A 20792-nucleotide genomic window follows, 5' to 3' on the forward strand; every position below is an offset into this window, starting at 1 on the left:
ACCGTCCGGGAACCGGGGCAGAGGCAGAACCAACAGCATTCACTGTGGCGCCGCAGGCAGAGCCGAGGGTGGTGCTGGGGCTGGCAATGTTGGACCTCTTGACACCCTGGCCGGTGCCAACGGCACAGGATCCTGTGTCACCGGGGCCAGAGCCACCGGTGAGTCGACGGCCCAGCAGGATCCTGACACGGGACCGCGGGGCCCAAAGGTGCACCGGCGGGAGCCCTAGGTCTAAACAGGAGACGCCGATGGACCCAGGTAAGGCGGGTAGGCCGCGGGACTCCCAGGCTCCTTAGGAGCCACAGGGGCAGAACCCCTGTCCCACTCATCTGCATCCGAGGACCAACGGGGGGACGTCGGAGAGCGACACGCTTCTTTGACTTCTTTTTGTGTCGTCTCTTACTCGAATCAGAGGGTGAAGCCTTTGAGCCGTGATGGTGGCCCCGCGAGCGTTCACGAGAACGGCCCCTGGACCGCGAGCGGCGCTGGGACACGTGCCGAACTTCAAACAAGTTCCGGCCTGGCCCGACAGTCTAGACGGGGCCAGGAGTCGTGGTCGCGCTCTAGACAGTAGAGACAGATGTCGTGGGGGTCGACCACCGACATATTGCGACGGCAGGCCCCAGAGGTCTCAAAACCAGGCATTCCAATGCACCGGAGGAGACAAACAAGACCAACAAGAGACAAAAGTCCCCAAAAAGATACTAGGGTACCTGCTCTAACTGGATCTGCTCCGAATGGCGCGGAAAAAGAAAGAACTGACATCAGCGCGCATGGGTGGCGCCTAAGTAGTCTCTGTGGCGTCATCTCGGCGCATACAACGCCAGCGACTGACGCGGAGCCGCACGACGGCAGCTACTGACACGCAGGGGTACTGCTAGCAAAACTTTCCTGATCCAGTCTGACGCCTGGGGATATTCTACGGTAAGGAATCTATCACTAAAGTGTCTCTTTCAGATATAATATCTGTGTGTTGCCTTTGGGCTAGGTTCCAGCGGTCTGCCTCCATACAGTTCTTAGGCGGTGGTCCCAGAAAATATTTATTACTTGGTCCGTCTCTTGCTTTAATTATAGCAGAAAGAGCTCGGGACATTATCCTTACAGATATTTACAAAAGCCAAACTTGTGAACGCCAAAATAACATCACCCCGAGTGCATGACGCCGGAGATCCTGTTATTGCGAGCACACTGTGCCATGTATTCTGAGACTTTTTGACCAGAGGATATCTGTAGGAGAGTAGGATCTGCAATCCTATGGTCACCCCAGATTTTGCTTTTTGCTTTTTGCTTCACTGGTTTATGACTTTCCCTGGCTGTGGGCCTGCTAATCAGACCCACAGCCTAGCTGTTCTCTCTCTAAATTGACATCCATGTACTATAGGTGCATTTACCAATTGGTACTGGGCCACCTTATCAGTTCCTGTACAATGTACCCTAGGTACCCAGGGCATAGGGGTACCCAGGGCCTACCAGGGGCTGAAGCATGTATTATGCCACCCCAGGCTGGCCATCTAAACAGACACAACTGGCTGGTAAGACAGCTGGGGCAAGGTGGTGTAATCACCCTTTGCTATAGATATAGTATACCTATATCTAACGCTAAAATGGACACATATATTCCTATCAGTCACTCCTATGGCAGGCCTTATCAATCCTGAAGGCAGAGTGTTTTGAATTATGTGAGATGGTGCTCTAGCATGAGCTGAGCCTGTCTGCAGCTTGCGGAACCAAGTCCTAATAGCTGTTCCATGATAACGCTATACCATATACTCTTAAGTGCATTATAATCCTCGCGGTTAAATGCTAACTTTGGTATAGCATTATCAAAACATGTCGAGTAAGGTGTCATACGAATTGGAATACTACCCCCTCGCCAATTCTGGCGACAGGGATAGCATTCCACCCTTCTAGAGGGACACAACATGTATGTAACTGTGAACCCCGGTTAAAGTTAAACGAAGCCTCAGCATCACAAAATGGATGCTGCCACCACAGACACAAGTCTGACCTCCTGCTGCTGGGAGTCCTTCCAGCGAGGGAGGCCTGGACAAAGGGTTTCCTGCCTTGGGAGGTGCTAGCACCACCCCAGACAGGATTTTGTGTATTGAGGTAGGGAGGCCTGAAAGGAATGAGACATGCCTGGGGCACACAAGGTGCCCTGTGCATACACCGGTTCAAACCAGTTGCTGGGGCACTCCAGCCCCAGCTCTAGCGCGAAACCGGACAAAGGATAGGGGGTGTAACCACCCCCCTTCCTGGTCCCACCCATGGGAGGGACCTAGTCAGCAGTACAGCCCCCTTTAGCAGGATAAAGGTAGGCGCTGGTCCCATTTCAAATTAGATTATCCTGAACAACTTTACAGGAAGAAACTCTGGACTTCGACGTTCTGCTCCACAGAAGACTGAAGAATCTCCCTTGTGGGCAAGGAGTGTCCACCCTGCAACTGCAGGCACCATCAAGCGTCCTAGCGGTTCACTTTGTCGTCCTTCCTGCCGGAACCAGACTTCAGAGCCCGACGAGATCCGGACTTCCAGACCTCTCCGACCTCAACCTACATCTGCAGCACAGCTGAGATCCGTGGGTGCGACGAGACACGTGGGACCGGCCATCTTGAAGAAACTGCACTTCGCTTCCAGCACGACTTCAGAGGCATCCTCGAGAAAGTGCTTTGGGGATTGAGAAGCCCCAGCCCCGAGCAGCTCTTGCACCGAAGACCAGCCCCCCAGCATCCACGAGATCTGCGTGGGGCCCTTTTGCTTGATTGCTGCTCGACGCGTTGTCTGGTCACTTGCCGGCTGGCTAGTGGCCTCCTAGACGACGATCCTTGAAATCTTCACTGCTGGTCTGGTGGCTCCAGACTGGCCCTTGCTCCCTTCCAAAAGAGGAGCACCACGGGCCTGTTGACTCCAAATCCGGATCCGACACCGCCGACAGCGAGAGCCTGCGTGGGACAGCTCGTGCCTCCATCCTGGTCGTCGAAGACACCTCCTGGTCCACGTGGCTACAGAGACAAGCATCCACTCTTCACCTGATCGCAACAACAGCATCTGGTTCCTTCCTGGTTCCACACCGGTCACTGGCTAGTGACTTTGAACACTGTCCCCTCTGCTTTAAGGTCCTCTTCTTCCTCGATCCACCCATGGATCGCACCGGACATCTTCCACTTGGTCGCCTGCAGCATCTTTCTTCAAGGCTCCATAGACTTCGACGCGGAAACCCGACACACTTTGACACCTATGCACCCGCAGCCCGTGGGTGAGGTAACAAGAGCATTTCGGTGCTCAAGGGTAGATTAACTCTCCTAGTGTCCAGATTTCCAGTCGTTTTAGTCCTAGATAGTAAAGACTGTCCGTACTTACCTTTTTCGTAAACTGTACTGTCCATTGACTTTGTTCCGCATCTCGCGTGTGAGTTCACACTCTGCACACGCGTCCCGTGGGCCTCCTATTACTTACCTGAGGTTAGGATAGTGTAGTCCCAGCGAACCTACAGCCTCTGGACAACTCCATTCCTTCTATCGATTTCCTTATACCATTTACTTAGTATATGGTTTGTCGTGCCCCTAGGGCACCATTGTAATTTTGTGCAAATTATCGTATTTTTCCTAAGAGATTGTCATGTGCTTAGCCCTCTGACCTCAAAGAGTTCAGAGGTGTTTGTTATTAATAAATATATTGTTTATTTTCATAACAACCTGTGTGGTGTCCTTTTATCTGGTATTCAAGGGGTTATATGTGGTAAAACAGCTGGCTTCACATGCCAAAAGAGTTTAGCCTAAGACTGCTTTGTCCATGCTACCATTAGGATAGCTGGTCTATAAAGTTGACTTACAACCAATCACCATAAGGGTTGTTTGGACTGATACAAGGTGATCACTAGAACTAGTGAGCATCATATATCAGGTCAACTTCTCACAATATCTACTTCTATTTAAGGTGAATGCCTTTTATATACACAAGTCGCATTGCTGGAAAGGCAAGTTATTGCTTTGGTATCCTGCTGGATCCTAGCCTAAAGGCAACACACAGATATTATATAGGGCCGTGACCTAGTGGCTTTATGCAAGCTCTGGCAGCCGATACCTAAAGCCTCCCTCATCCTGCTAGAACTCGCAGCTAAAATTTCAAGTATACAACCCGGTGTTCGGAATGCACGTGGTGACAGCGGAGCAGCGACCTCGGGCCGTGGACATGAGGTGTGGCTGGCCCGGTTGTGGACGTCCGAGACTGCTCGGTTGGCCTTGGTGGAGTCGGCAGCTGTGACGGGATGCGGTGATGATTGCAGGTCCTGCCACCATAATCTTGCATCGATACCCCGGTGGGGGCGTTGGCTGAGAGATGGAGCCATAGCAGCCTGTTGTAGGACAGTCTGCTGGACTGCTGACGAAATGAGGTTTGGCCTGTGCCTGGGGGAGTGATGCGGTGGCCTGGTGGGGCCTATCGGGCGGCGCTTGGCCAGGGGTGCTGCGGCGGCATGGTGAACGGAGCCCTCTTGAAGAGAGACAGGGGTGAGAGCTTGGCCTCCCGGATCGCTAGTGCGGCTTTGCCCAAGTGACGCTGCCTTGCCTGCTGCGGCCACCCGGCTGGTGCCGAAAAGTTGCAGCACATATTAAGGAGTGGATGCCAGCATTCAGCCTGTGTTTCGGAGACATGGCCTGGGGTACAACAGACACGCCCATGCCCTGGTGCGGACACGCATTAGGAGGTAGAGGTGTGGGCAGGCTCCAGCCTGCGGAGGCAGCTGAGCCAGGCCTGAGTGCGGCTTGTGGTCTGGGGCAGGCCCCCCTAGTTTTCAATGGTAATTTTGGGAGACCGACACAGAACGCTCTTATGATTGTTGGGGTGTATTGACTCTTCCACGGTGGTGTGGCACCGCAATTGATAGGAAGGCCAGGTAGCAAGGCGCCTGGCAACTGGGTGGCACTGAGCACCGCTGAGCACCGCAGCAGTCCCAAGATGATGAAAGATAAGCCTTCCAGCACTACTGTGAAACAGAGCACAATGGAGAGGTTTACTGGCGGTGGGTCTGCGACGACCCTCTTGGAGGGTCACTTTGGGGCAGGGGTCCGTACCCACAAATGCGACACTCTGGTTTTGTGATGGGGTGGGGTTGCAGGGTGTGGCTTAGATTATCACATGCTACCCTTTCAGCCCCCTAAGGCCTGGGTGGACACGCAAGGGAGATGTATCTTTGTGACCGGAACACCCTATGAGGAATTTCTGGTATTGGGATGTGTCTATGGCACACCCCCATAACACAATCCTTTACTGACAACATCGTGAGACTTGGGGAACACTGCAGGGTGGACTGACTGTTATAGGGAGATAATTGTAACAATGTTATGCCCTCACAGAGAGACTGGTGACGGGTAGACGGGAGGGCGGGGGATGCATGGGTGTCCTGGCAGAGGCCGTGGGGTGGGTGGATGTGTGGCTGGCCTATCATCCCAGCATGACTGGCTTTACGTACTATTCTACAGTTCATAGTTCTTCTCTCGGCTGGATTACCTGTTGGTGCCGGCTAGACATCTACATAGAGTATGTGGGTAGATAATTTGCCTAGAAGGTTGTTGCACCATTACCCAGTGGCATGCACTATAAGAGATGTTATACAATTGTTGGTATGTGTTGATCTCATAAGAACGGTTATCTCTCTGGTCCTTAGAATCCAGACTATATTACAAAATGAATGTCCTCTACTTGCAGGGTAACATAAATTTGATCAAACTTTTGGTTTTATGTTCCTGAATATAGCACAAGGGGTTATAAAGACATAGTTGGCACAGTATTATTAGATACAACACAACAGATACCAACAGTCTCATTGGACGTGTTGGATCCCAATGTCATAAATGCAGAACTTTTATATACTACCTTTCGTAAGAATAGGGAAGGTCTATGCAGAAGTAGCGGAGTTCGTAATCGAACCCTTCCAAGACAGCACTCATAAAAACTGATATCACGGTATGAACTTTGAGGAAAATAGCAATACCGAGACTAGGAAACCTATGGGCCAATCTGAATTCAAATGCATATATATTGGTTTTAAAAAATTCAGAACTTTAATATACTTCATAATGCCATATATTTTGTAGGTTAACATACTTCCTTTTGTAAGAATATGGAGCGTCTTTGTAGAAATAGCTGAGCTCATAGTGAAACCTCTCTAAGATGGCGCTCATAGAAATGGGTATTAAGGCAGGAACCCTGAGGAAATCTAGTAACATTGAGAGTATGATGCTATGGGCCGGGTGGAACATAAGCGCTTATATATTTTTTATTAATTCAAAATATACTTCATATTACAGCAATAAGAACTGGCAGGGGTAGTTGATTCTATAATGAAACCATTCTAAGATGGCTCCCATTTAGACGTGCACCAGAGCAGGCACCCATATAACCCGGAAGTAGTTATATCCACAGAGCACGTCATGGATGAGGATGCCTACTTAAAGTACTGTGAGACGGCAGCAAGGTAACGGACTAAAACGCCGCCATTGAAACGGACGCGGTACGTGGGCCCTGTTAAGGGGGTAAGACAATAAGATATAATTCGGCCCCCTGGCAAAATTAGATATACATAATTGTGGGGCATACAACAGCTCAATATCTGCTGTTTATGTCTTTCCTGGGACGGCTTTTAACCAAATTTGAGGATTTTAACACATTATGAACATAGGGACGATCTAAACAGGAAGACATAAGTGCCCTGCTGGTAAGTAAATCAAAATAAATGAAAAAGTGACTCGTATGAAGTGGGAGAATATAGAAAATACATTGGATACGGGGGCCTAAACACTAGAGGTAAGAACAATTAGTAATTACAGGATTTATACCTAAAAACTGTAGGATATTACTGATATTAGTGTCCAACCTATTACTCTTTTTTTATATTCTTTTAGTCCCAACACCCAGTGGGCTGTTTGACCGTAGTGCAAAAAAACAAAAGGTGTTTAGAAAATAAACTGCATAAGGACTACATAGTTCTCATCAAAAATACCTATTGATACGGCCACAACTTTTTAAGGGACGCCTGCTAAAGTATGGGGTGCACAATGGCATAGCATACCCGATTGTAATCATGTGGTCCTGTTGCACTTGTTTTTACTTTTATGCATTCTTGTTGCTTTTAGCTTTGCTGTACTTCCATGCATTTTTAAGCGCTTTTAGCTCACTTTTACATTTCAAATCTTCCCGGGAGTGTTCGGGTGAGCACTCCCAGCTCCCTCCTATCTTCTCTGGGTTCTTCGGTCCGCCACACGGTTCTCTTTCCTCCAAGCCAGCCGCCATCGTAGCAGTTGGCGGTCCAGCTCTCTACCACAGCTCCCGGTTCTGTATTTCCGGTTCCCACTACAGGGGCATATCTGCTCAATGCATTCCCAAGTGAGCAAGGCCAGCCTGTCAGCACCAGGATTGCGCCTTGCGCCAGGAAACCTGCCTGTTTTCCTATCCTAACCTACACCAAGGAACAGCTACTGCACCTAAACACTGGTAGGTGTGGAATTGTCACATTTCAGCTCAGGGAAATCAATAATAACGCCCTGCTATGCCCCCACTGCAGGTATGCACTCTTAACTAGGAACCCACCTGCTACCTCACCTGCCTTCAACCTCTCCAAATTGAGGGGCCCACAAAGGCATGCAAATTGCATAACCATAAACCGAAACTCCCTGCATACCTCTCTTTCTTCTTACTCCTTAGTAGATACTAATGCTCCACAATCCAAAGATGGCTTACTTAGCGCTGTACTACTCAATAATAGATCTGCCATCAAATACAAATATCAATTAGAATGTCTGCTGCAAACCTCGAATCCTGACGTATTTCTTACTGAAACCTAGACCACTGCATCATCGGAACCAGCTTGGGTGATAGCCCTACCAGTGGCCTACTCGCTTGCCAGCAAGACCAGGTCAGGGCAAATGGATGGGGGAATTGCCATTATCTATAGGTCAGAGTTTAAAATTATTTTTGAATCCATCCTGCTACCAGGAGCAGAAGCCATGATGTTCAACATCAAAATCAGGAATGTGTTCGCTTTTCCTATCTGCTCCTTTGCAGACATCCCAGACCCAAATCCCCATTTTGGCAAACACTACAGTCCTTGCTAGAACAGCTTAGACTCCCCAACGTTCACCATATTAGCGGACTTCAATTTTCACCTTGAACATAGTTGTGATGATAGACACTCTGGCAGCCTTTGGCCTTACTCAGATAGTCTTACAACCAATTCATAAGGCACTTCACACGCTGGTTAGGATCTTTACAAACAACTCCTTTATGAGTATTGATAAAACTCTGCCAGTTACATGGTCCGACCATATGGTAATTTACAAATTACCGCCCAATCTCTTGCTCGCCTCTAGCAGCTAAAGTCTTGGAAAAGGCCATTAACACAGAGCTTAGGGACTTCCTCAATTCCAACCTTCTAGACCCTACACAACATGGCTTCCGTTCAGGCTACTCGACGGAATCTGCACTAATCACGGCCACTGAAGAAATAAGATGGCAAATTGACAAGTGTGGCAGGGCCATCCTGATCCTACTTGACCTATCAGCCACATTCGATAAGGTTAATCACACTGTACTTATGCGACGGCTGGAGGAGGTAGGAACCGGAGGCACCCCGATCACCCTTTTCACCTCCTTCCTCTCTGCTAGAGAACAGATGGTGTGCTGGGACACCCTAGAACCAGGCAAATGTAATCTCCAAGGGGAAGTGTCGCAAGGATCAGCACTCTCTCCAATGCTGTTCAATATTTATGTGACCCCGTAGCCAAACTAATCAGGGACCATGGCTTTTCGTTAGTATCGTATGCGGACGATATTCAAATTATTATCTCCATTGCATTAACGGCAGACTCAGTGGCGGACAGATTTCATAGGTGTCTTGGCCACATCACGAAAAGGATGCATAAGAATTACTTAAAACTAAACACGGACAAGACTGAGAACATGGAATTTGGAAATGGTCCAACCATCTGGATCCAAGCATGGTGGTCAGCAGTGGTTGGGGCCTGTCCTGTCCCTGCCATCAAAGTGAAAAAACCTTGGCTTTCTATGTGACGTTCAGCTCAATTTCTCAGGGCAGATCAATCAGCTGACATCAGCTTGCTATTTTCTTCTAAAAATGCTTTGTAAAATCCTACCTTTTTTACCTGAGGATTTGAGAAAAACGGTTGTGGTGGCTCTTATTCACTCCCAACTAGACTATTGTAACGCCTTGTACTTAAGTGTTGACAAATGCCAACTGATGAAACTTCAATCCCTACAGAATGAAGCGGCATCCACCCTGTTAAATATACCAAAATATAGGTCTATCTCGGGCGCAATCAGAGACCTGCACCGGCTCCCAGTTAAGCATAGAACTCAGTTTAAGGTGCTATGCCTGGTTCATAAAGCCCTTTGGTGGTGGGTGGGTGGGTTCTACGACTACCTCAAACTATTCCGATGGCATACCCCTCGTAGGATGTTATGATCTGCCAATAAAGCATCTAAGCTCTGGAATGAACTTCCACTCAATATTAGGCTGTTATCATCCAGATCACAGTTTAGGCGTCAGGTTAAAACCTGCCTCTTGCCTCCCCAACAGTAATCAAGCTCGTCCTGACTTCACTACCACCCTGTTCTCCATAGTGCCAAGACGCCTTGGCATTTGTGCGCTCTATAAGCCTTTACTTACTTTACTTACAAAGGATATCACGGGGCAAATATGATACGCATGAACAAAGTGTGCTGAGATGTGAGATTTATTATATACTTTTAAGAATCCATTGACAAATTTGATTGCCCCATTTTCTAAGGCATATCAAAGCACATCATAGTACCATATGTAAATGTGTCATGGAATTCGGGGTGGATTATGAAACACATTATGATTGGTGAATAATGTCATTGTTGAATTATTCTGTTGTAAACATACTGTTTATGATAGGGGTCTAAATATTTTATGTGTATGTCTTGTATAGGAAACGATTACAGCGGAGATCAATTATCGAAACTGAATGAGATGATTCATTTGTGTCTTGAAAAAAGTAGTCCATATAGGGCTTATACCACCGAAACGTGTCGACTCCTGGAATAGACCACATTGTGTGGACACAATAGCATGGTGGAAAGAAATGAAAAATATATGCTAGGGGTGATCTTGATAACCAATTGGTCAACAAACATGAACTACTGAGTGATAGTCGTTGTGTTCTCTTTACGAATTCTCTCACTCCCTTTTCCGTCTTTAACCCCTATATCATTCTGCTTTTTATCAAGTTGGGGGGTTTTAAATGTATGATTTTATATGAATTTTTATTGAGATTTGTTTCTATAAGCATTATGAATATTGGAATTTTATGTTGGTATATCTTTGAACTTGTGAACTCACAATTGGTGTTTTTTTTAATGTAGGGAATAACATTTGTGCAATAATTTTTAAACATGTCAATAAAAAGGAAAAAAAACGTTTTTTCAATAAAGTAATGCATTGGTGATTTCATATGGTACTCTGAACCTTTTCAGGGTTTTTGCTTTTCTTAAGCATTGGATTTATGATTGATGGTGCGGAGTTGTCTGTGTGATACATACCCAAAACGAATTGTTTTTTCACATATAGTTTCATGTGGGTACCCAACATCCCCCCTTTTGATGGAGATTCTCACCATGGCACCTGGGAAACAGGATATATAAAATGCACATGCAATGCGCAGTGGTGGAAAATCTCTCCCTTAACTACAAGACCGCCTCATCCAAAATTGTATTATGGGAAACGATGAAACCCACTCTCAGAGGCATAGATATTTATTTTTGTGCAGGAGACGGCTTCACGAGCTATCTCAGATGGAAGCCCAGATGTTAGATCTAGAGCTTTGCAGCTGTGGTGAAGGTGGTGGGGTAGCAACTGGGCTCGGTCCATCAACAGTACCAGAGGGTACTTTTGGAGCAGGCCAAGAATGCATAATGGGCCTCCCAGAGTCGCATAAATCAGTGGGGGGACAAATCCAGTAAAATGCTCCATAGACTCTGCCAGGCGTCCCTTGGGGTGACTCAGGTCCCCGCCCTGCGTGACAATCGGGGAATTTTATTGTCTGGCCCGGATGTGGTAGCTAGCAGTTTTGCAGACCTTAAAAGCCGAAAAAGAGGTGGTGTCGGCTGTCCACAGATGACTCCATAGATTTATTACTTCCAAAGTCACTTTCCTTAGCAGCTAGGGTGCTACTTAAGGCGTCACTAACAGTAGAAGAACTGCTACCCTTGCAAGGCTTCGACCAGTGAGGGCCATTGGGCCAAATGGGTTCCCCAGTAAATTTCTATGAGATTTTATGCCTCAGGTCGGAGCCCACTTGCTGGACGCAATCCAGACTACGCTCACAGAGATGCATATGCCCCAAGTTTGGCGACACCCCGAGATCATAGTGTTTCCTAAACCGGGACGTCCGCCGGAGGTTCATTCTGCTTATCAACCAGTATCTTTATTAAACATTGAAGTCAGACTCCTTGAAAAGACTTGGCCAACAGACTGATGCCACACATACCAGATCTGGTCCATCCAGACCAGGCAGGCTTCATGCCTCACTGCGTCACACGTCATAATATACGACCAGCCCACAATGCCATGGCCATATCTATATCGGTTGGGGTGGCCTGCAGTATTTCCCCGGGCGGATATCGATAAGGCCTTTGATTTGGTAAGCTGGACGTATCTGTTTGCGCTCCTCCAGCGCCTCAACATATGGCCCAGATTCCTGTCCTATGTCTGAATATTGTATAAAGACTTGACTGCCTCGGTTGGTGTGGCTGGATCCATGTCTGCCCGTTCCCCATCTGGCACAGTACTAGACAGGACTCTCCCCTATGTTATTTGCCCTGGTGCCAGTGGCTGCATGGGTAAGGGTGGACGCAGAAGAACACAGCTTTGAGTGGTCTATGGAGGTGTTGGACAGTATAGTATTATATTTGGACAATGTGCTATTCTTTCTCAAAGACCCGGAAAGCTTGGGACCCTGGATCTTGAGAATCACGCAGATCTTTGTCAAGACCTCCGGGCTCTTCATGAATGTCGGGAAGTAATATTGTTGTGGGGCTCGCCTAGAGATGTTGTTTGGGCTACGGGGTTGTCTTTAGCAGTTGACGGATTTCAATACCTCGGAGTGTACTTGACACACATCCTGGCTGTCTCGTGGGAACGCATTCAAGCCCCATTGCTGGGGCTAGTTATGATCAAGGTCAGGTTCTTGGTCCCCATTGCCTTAATCCCTATATGGCTGAACTTCCATATTTAAGATCTCATTACCCAGTCTCCCGTACTAACTGCAAAACTATCCATATCCAGTCCCCCCCCCACCATGGTTCAGACCCCCCACACACAACTAGAGTGGTGATACAGGAGTGGCAATGTTTCCTTCGTAGAATGGGGTGGTGGGGAAGCCAAACATGAGAGACAGTGCTGTGACAGGGTGCTCTCATTCTGCCGGTGACGGGATTGAGGAACTTCCAAGAATGGGTCCACATAGGTATATCAACATTGGGTGATGTTATGCGGGACCACATATTCAAGTCGTTACAAGAGCTTAAATTTGAAATCTCGAATCCCCATGGTCAATTCTATAAATATCTGCAGTTGCATCATGCACTTTTCCCCTACATTCGGGCTCTTACAGCCCTTCCAGATTTCAAACTGCTTGAAGGTAAGCTATTAATGGGTGACCTTAGTAGTCACAAGACATCTAAAATATACCAGACCCTAGTTGCAAACAGCCTTACTACGCTGGAAGCCCTTAGGACAGACTGGCACAGAGATATCAGTGATATAGATGATGATTGGTTGGAAGCCTCGCAATCCCCTTGTGGGGCGGCAAAAGTTTCCTGCCTATGATTTATCCAGTTCAAATATCTTCCTAGAGCCTACTTTACTAGACACCGGTTGTGGCGCATGGGACTTATTAGCTCTATTCTATGCATGAGGTGCGAGGCTGAGGAAGGTAGCTTTGTACATACAGTGTGGGGCTGTAGGGTGCTAGACCGCTTCTGGCGGGCTGTTATGGCCTGCTTGGCTGAGATGCTTGCATGGGATATCCTGCTTACTACGAAACTGATCCTTTTGCGTAGTACAGAAGGTTTAGGTGGCAACAGATATAAGCATCATTTATTATTTCTCTGCCTTACTGTGGCCAAGAGGGATATTGCAAGACAAAGGAAGGCTGCTGAACCGACGCTTCTGGGTGTTTGGTAGCGGGGCATGGACTTTTGCATGGGATTTGAACTCACGGTTTTTCAGGCACTGGGTTGACCCCCAAAAATCCTAAAATCTGGCAGAGGTGTGCAGACTATCTAAGTCACTATTTCATTAATTCAGCCAGTGTTCTGATTGCCTTCAAAGTCATTTCATTCTGAACGACCAAGGTAGTTATGGTATGAAACTGGGTGTGCCATATGTGGTGACAGTATTCAAGATTGTGACTTGCTGTAATAATGAACAACTTACTTACTTTCGGTAACAATATATCTGTAAGAAACATAGGTTAATTATAGATTCCTTACCTTAGAATTACCCCCAGGCGTCAGACGGGATCTGGAAAGGTTTTCATCAGCAGTACCCCTGTGCGTCGGAAGGTGGTGATGGTCGACTCCGCAGCAGTCGTCGGCGCCGTAGTCGCCGAGATGATGTCGCAGTAGCTACATAAACACCGCCCTCGTGCGCGGATGTCAGTTCTGTACACGACTTTCCACGCCAGAAGCGCAGAGCCATGCAAGATACTGGCAACTGGTGCACCCAACTAGGGCCCTGAAACGATGTCCTTAACCCTAGAAGTCAATTCCCACAACGGGGAGGATGGATGGGACGGTAAGGAATCTATAATTAACCTATGTTTCTTTCACATATACCATTACCAAAGATAAGTAACTTGTTCATCTGAAAGAAACAGTTAGTTATAGATTCCTTACCTTAGAATAGATACCCCATAAATACCAACCCCGGAGGTGGGTCTGCGAACTAAGTTCACACCAGAAATTCCTGGAGAACAGAATGCCCAAAGAAAGAGTCTCTCCGGACTTGGCTGTTCAGGCAGTAGTGCTTGGTGAAAGTGTGCAGGGAGGCCCACGTAGCTGCCTGACAGATGTCAATTAGGGGGACTCCCCATCCCAAAGCAGTAGTAGCTGCCGTCCTGGTGGAATCGGCACGCAGCCCAACTGGAGGCTCCTTCTTTGCCAAAGAATAGCAGGCCTTGATGCAGAGAACGACCCACCTGGAGATAGTCCGTTTGTGCATGGCCCGACCTTTCTTAGCGCCCGCGTAACCAACAAAGAGCTGGACGTCCAACCGGAATTGTTTGGTGTGATCCAAGTAGAAGGAGAGCGCACTTTTTGGATCCGGAAAATGTAGGAGCCTCTCTTCCTCCTTAGAAGGATGCGGAGGCAGAAAAGAAGGTGGGCAAAGTGATGGTTTGGCCAATATGAAAGGTGAACACCTTTGGGAGAAGTAAAAGTCAAGTTCTGAGGACGACCTTGTCCAGATGAACAGCCAGAAAAGGAGGCTTGGAAGACAGAGCTTGCAGCTCACTCACCCTGCGTCGCAGAGGTGATGGCCACCAGAAAGGCAGTCTTTAAATTAAGAAGTCTGAGAGGACAGTTATGCAGTTGCTCAAAGGGAGAGCACATAAGATATGTTAGAACAAAGTTCAAGTCCCACCGGGGCATTAAGAAAGGGAACAGAAGGAAACAGATGAGTAATGCCGTTAAGAAATCTATTTACAACAGGGGACTTGAAAAGAGAAGGCAGATCAGGGAGCCTGAGGAAGGCTGAAATGGCCGAGAGGTAGCCCTTAAGAGTGCTTAGAGTAGAGCCCTGCTGGGCCAAAGATAGGAGGAGCAAGAGCACTTCAGAAAGATGGGCAGAAAGGGGATCCACAGCTTTTGCTGTGGACCATGCCACAAATGTATTCTATCTGCAGGCGTATACCGTCATCGTGGAGGGACGCCTGGCTGCCGAGATTATATCACAGACTTCAGGAGGCATGTCAAATGACGTCAACTGCTGCTGCCCAATCTCCACACAAGGAGGTGGAGGCTGGACAGGTTCAGGCGGAGGACCATCCCCTGCTGCTGCGACAGAAGATCCTCCCGAAGAGGCATTCGAATCGGGGGATCGATGGCCATCTTGAGCAGCTCGGGATACCAGACTCTTCATGCCCAATCCGGAGCCACAGGAATGACTTGGGCCCAATCGCACTTGTTCTTCTCCAACACTCTGGGCAGAAGTGGTATAGGCAGAAAGGCGTATATAAGACTGCAACTCCACTCTCGACCTAAAGCGCTGCCTAGCGAATGCCGCCTTGGAAATTCCAACAAGCAGAATTGCTGACATTGCACGTTCTCTTCGGTGGTGAATAGATCTAAGCAAGGCTATCCCCACTATTGAAAGAGACGGTGCAACACCTACGAGTGAAGACGCCATTCGTGATTCATCATGCACCTGCGGCTGAGTTTGTTCGCCCTGGCATTCAATGAACCTGCCAGGTGTTGAACCTAGCCATGTCCAGAGAAGGAGGGCCTCTTGACATAGGGTCCACGACCCCACCACGCCTTATTTGTTGCAGTACCACATGGCAGTGGTGTTGTCCGTAAACACCTGCACTACTCTTCCCTGGACAGAGGGAAGGAATGCTTTTAGTGCAAGACGAATCGCCCGAACCTCCAGAAGGTTGATGTGAAGCTCAGACTCCGCCAGAGACAAGAGGCCTCTGATTTCTGCCTCAAGGAGTTGTCTGGAGAATATAGTGAAGAGAGTGCTGCCGTAATCCAGACTGCTGATGAGTGCTGGCGTGACTGTCCGTCTGGTGTTCTCAGTCAATTCAAGTCAGTATTGTGGTGACACCAAATGCACACTTGAGGAGGGGTCTGCCATAGACGGGGCTTAAATCTGACCTTTTGTTGGAGGGGACATTCTACAACACTGGGAGACAAAGTCTCGAAACAGGGCTTGACAAAATATTGAAAAATGTCAGTCAAAAACTGACTGGAGGTAGCTCTCTTCTGATCTGCACTGAATGGCACAAAAAGTAAAAGAACTGATGTCAGCGTGCTGGCCTATATAGGCAAAGTGCAGGTCACTTCTGAAGCGGACAACACTGAGCCGAAAGACACCACCTACTGGTGTGGAGAAATACTGCTCGAAAAGATTTCAGATCCAGTCTGATGCCTGAGTAATAGTTCAAAGTAAGGAATCTGCAACTAGAAGTCTCATTAGATGCAAGAAGCCGAGTGGGATTCTCTTCCATATCAAGAACGAGGGTAATCATATCCAGGCAGCTGAACTTTCTTAACAACATATGTCCACATATCTATTGCAACAGCTTGAATCTAGTGAGCAAGCAAGGCTTACAAAAAGGAAGAGATTTACAAGCCACATGTTTTGTATGATTTGACTAAGAGCAAACATACATACATTTTGGAAAATACACTAAAATATTTGGTTCCTGTCACCAATGTTTTAATTTTGAACATATTTACCAACCATTTGCAAAGTGAAAGGTTGCACTTTTTTTTTTACTTTCAACCAACAGATTCACAACGTTTTTACTGTTTATAGTGATCCGTAGCTCATAATTAAACATTTCTAGATACTTTACTGTAAGGGAAGTATCCTTTTAAGCAACTGCCCAATTTGTACATATTTTTAAAACAATAGGAACATTCATCGAATCTTGCAACAATTAACCATTTTAAGTAGAAGCCTTTCACCCACAGTCCACATGCACAACAAAGGTAACAAAAAAAAATTACAAAATCATTCAAGATGAAAACAACAATAGCCTATGTAGGGTATATGCTGAGTAATGCATTACCTAACATTTCCCTATGTGGCACTGCTCTGCTGGAACCATTGCATGGAATGTTCTGGTACGGGACAGATGAGGTGGCATTCACCCATAACTCAGGTGGTGAATAGTTGAACGGAGGTTGGTTACTGTGGTCCTGAAGTTCTTTACATTGATTAAGATTTTCTTGTGGAGTGCCTAGATCTTCGTGACAAGCCTGGACCGAGCTAGATGAAATTCTTCTTTGGTACAATGGTGGCCTGCCTGGTCCTCTTGGTTCATACTGCAAAGGAAATGGAAAAAGTTGAGAGAATATAGATTCATTATCAGAGCTTGAAAAATCCCAAAATTTTTACTAGACCTGCAGGTCGAGTGACTTAAATAGTCTACTCGACCTAATTATAATTAAGGCTCTCGGTTTTCCGTTTTTACAGATAAATACAGACAGAAAATGTGCTTTCTGTCCGCATTTATTTTTAAAAGTGGATAAATATGGAAAAATTGGCTTCTTTTAAGTGACTGTGTTGTTTTTCTTGAATTATCACTCAACAGCTGAGCAGATAGACAGCATGGGAAATAAAAAAAAAACAGGATGCAATTTCAATAAATAATGCCATGTGTCAACATACATTTAAGGTATAATGCTAATATTTACCAGTGGATGTTTTGTTATATAATATTTGGCAGCTTAAATAGCTAAAACAGACAGACATCAAAGTATAAGCGCATGTCTATCGGTTAAAAAAATATGGAAATGTAGAGTTTTACAAATTCATTTATCCGCAAAACACAAAATAAATATGGATAAAAACAGATAAAGTGGGCAAAAAATAAATATGGATAAATATAGACGGAAATGCTAAAAAAAAAAATACCATAAATATGGGAGCCCTAATTATAATGCTCTTGACCTATAAACTGGTTTCAAATTATGGGATCCTGGGCAAGTATTTTAATTCATTTATCACATAAGAGAGCACCTTCAAATATGCACGTTCAGCACATCTGCTGTACAGGAAACGCTTTTGTTTGATTTAATAGACTAAACATTAGCTCCACACAGAACGCAAATCTAGCCACATATAAGATGCACTTGACTGCAGACTTGCCTCTTAATTCATTAAATGCATTGTCATCAGGGCATGGCCATGAATGTCTCTCACATCATGTTTTCATAAATACATAACAAAAGCATAAAGTAGCAGCCCACTGTTATTTGCAATCAGCAGACTTTACATTGAAATGACCACAGAATGTTGTCACTGACATGTGGTTTTAAAACTATATAGACTACAAAGCTTTGAAATTAAGTTTCTGCTAATATTTGTCATTTGCTGTTCACCAAGTAAAGTGTCCTGATTTGTTTTAATCCAATTTAAATCTTTGTTTGCATCACACTTCTGAATTACAAAAAAGTTCTTTCATAATTTCTGACCTACTTGTAGTATTAATTTACAAGCTGTTCAAATGTTTCAGAGAAACAAAACGGGCATTCTACTGCATTTTGTTTCACAAGTATTGTCAAATAGCTTATTCGACAAAAAGCAGTAGCTGTAAAAAGAGAAAGAAAAGTAAACCCCATTTTCCAGGAACACATGAGCAACAATTAGTAAAAAGACAAAATGACATTTGACCTCTGTCTTTGATCAGTTGGCAAATGTGACAAGATAAAACAAGATATAAAGGCGTTTAATTGCTCATACACTTTCTGAACAAAAAGAACACCTGTTTCTTCCAGCTCAAGTTTACTTGCCAGCAGGGTTGCGTAAGTGCTAAAAATAGCTCGACCTGCTTAAATTTCATGTAATTCCAAGGAGGCGAGTGGTTTTTTCGAGGTCTGATTATTCTTTCCCTATTTTCTGCTTTCAGGTACTCCCATCTGTGCAGCCAAAATTCATGCCTAATGAGAGTGCAATGAGTAACAAGCTTTTTCAAGTACCAACAATGAATTTAATTACACAAATGTTAATATCCAAAGATAATGTGTTCTCTCTAAATGTACGTTATCTTGTAAATATTACAACAGCTGGCAGGGGTACTGTAGAAAAAAAAATTGTGTCAGAGATTTAGTTGGCACCATTTACATTCTACATATAACTTTTGCATGCACAAAGTCAACCAAAAGTGATGACACTTAGCACATTTCTGGTGCTGGCCTACCCAAACCTCTCAGCTTCTGAAACTTCAGAGAATTTTGCAGCCCAGTAGGTGTCAGAAGATACTGAGAAGGGAAGGAAGGTAGTTGATAAAGATTATGCAAAGGGAACACCTCTCTGAAACAAATGTTTATTCTTTGACAGGGCACACTAACAATAATAGCCAACAAAGCTAGATGGAGGTGCCTCAGATAAGTAAATATAAGCCACAATACCCATAAATGAATTGATCCCCAAACTAGGCCATAAAGGTTTGCAAAGATATGGAGAGTAGAACAGTTGCTGGCCTGTACATCTCCTGTAATGGAATCTCCCTCAGAAAAGGAGGAGTGAAGGCAATGTCCCTCATAGAATGTGCAATTATTAATTTAGGTTGGGTATCCTGGGATTGTGTTACAGTGTACTAATCCAACCTTAAAACTACAAGAACTGGACTTCAGATTTAAAAAAAAAACACTCTTTTGGATTTTCATGTCACAAAGAACTGTCCCCCGGCATCTTGCAACTGCAAGCAGACTTCACAGAGGCCAACTCGGGAAAACCATCCAACTGCAGGTGACGCTTTCCTGGATACAGAACCTGGACTTTGCTGTCCAGAGATCTTTGTGTCAACAATAACGGCCCCACATTTCCCACCAACACAACCTTTCGATTGTTGACCAGCTGACAGCAACCGCACTGCAGTTCCTCGCCAATGCCAAGTTTCGCCCAAGGCCCGGAACTTCAGCGAACCGACGTAAAAGAGCTCTATGGAACCAGCTTGGAGCCCGAGTGCAGGCTACCTCGCCGACGAGAGTTCCTCGTCTGAAAGCTAGACTATGCTAGAAGGTAAACTTTCCACTGGAATGAACCTGGTACCTGTATATGACCTGTGCCCTATTTTGGTCGGCCTTAACTCTAGACTCTGACCCGGTCCACCGCGATCACGCAACTGCGATTGCCACTTTTGGCACTATTGCTACAGAAAATTTTAAAAATCCATATATCCGGTTCTACTTATTGGAGGTTTGTTGTTGTGGAGTAATTTTATTTATCGAAATTTCCTCTATTTTCCTAAATTGGTTTGGTATTTTTCTTGTGTTGTATTTTCACTTTCTTACAGTCTAGAAGCTGCATAAATACCTTAGACATTGGCTGTAAGTTAAGAACGACTGCTTTTGTGCCAAGCTACCAGAGGGTTACGCACAGCTTTATTTAGTGACTTTTGTGGTTTGCCCTAACAAGGACTGTGATTATTACTGGTGTGGGGCTCTGATCCTTCTCAAATAATGAAGCAATTTTGTACAATTTTGCTCCATCATCTAAACAACAAGCCGTCCTCCCTTCAAAATTTAGACTTGAAAGGATAGGAAAATGTCATTACTGGTTATAATTCATGTGTACTACACCACTGATTTGGATTTAGGCTTGCTGAGAAAGGGGGTTGGGAGGCAGCCTGAGCTCATCGGTTCGGTGGTATACCATCAGGGTGCTGGCATTTTTAAGTTTAAGGGTGAAGTTAGTAACCTGGTGATGGGTTCTGTTTTGCTAAAAGTTGGGGATTCTGAGTGAGGCTGGAGGCTAGGATGCAGAAGGGCAATCTTTCATAGGTGCTCATTCCAGAGCATGGCGCAGAGTGAGAGAGTAAATATGGCATTGCTGTTTTACGTAGATGTGTTTAAAAGAGATATTTCTGTAGGAAACTTTCATTCAGAAACTTGGGATGGTATGTGAAGCACAAGTAGTAGGTTAACAATGATGATGATGCAAAAGTTACTACTTGTGTAGCGATATATCTGTAAGAGACATTAGTTAGTGATAGATTCCTTATTATAGAATATCCCCAGGC

The 20792-nt window shown here is 45.8% G+C and overlaps 1 protein-coding gene across 4 annotated transcripts in view; it reads right to left on the minus strand.

Annotated features, from left to right (window-relative positions):
• HELZ (helicase with zinc finger) overlaps positions 1-20792 on the minus strand; it is a 1775655-nt gene that overhangs the window by 42398 nt on the left and 1712465 nt on the right. For all 4 annotated transcript variants that reach the window (XM_078654323.1, XM_078654320.1, XM_078654322.1 and 1 more), the window contains exon 31: positions 16836-17091. In XM_078654323.1, the coding sequence (XP_078510449.1) occupies positions 16836-17091 (256 nt within the window). The remainder of the gene's footprint in view (positions 1-16835; positions 17092-20792) is intronic.

This window comes from Lissotriton helveticus, chromosome 7 (assembly GCF_964261635.1).
Source record: "Lissotriton helveticus chromosome 7, aLisHel1.1, whole genome shotgun sequence".
NCBI classification, from domain to species: Eukaryota; Metazoa; Chordata; class Amphibia; order Caudata; family Salamandridae; genus Lissotriton; species Lissotriton helveticus.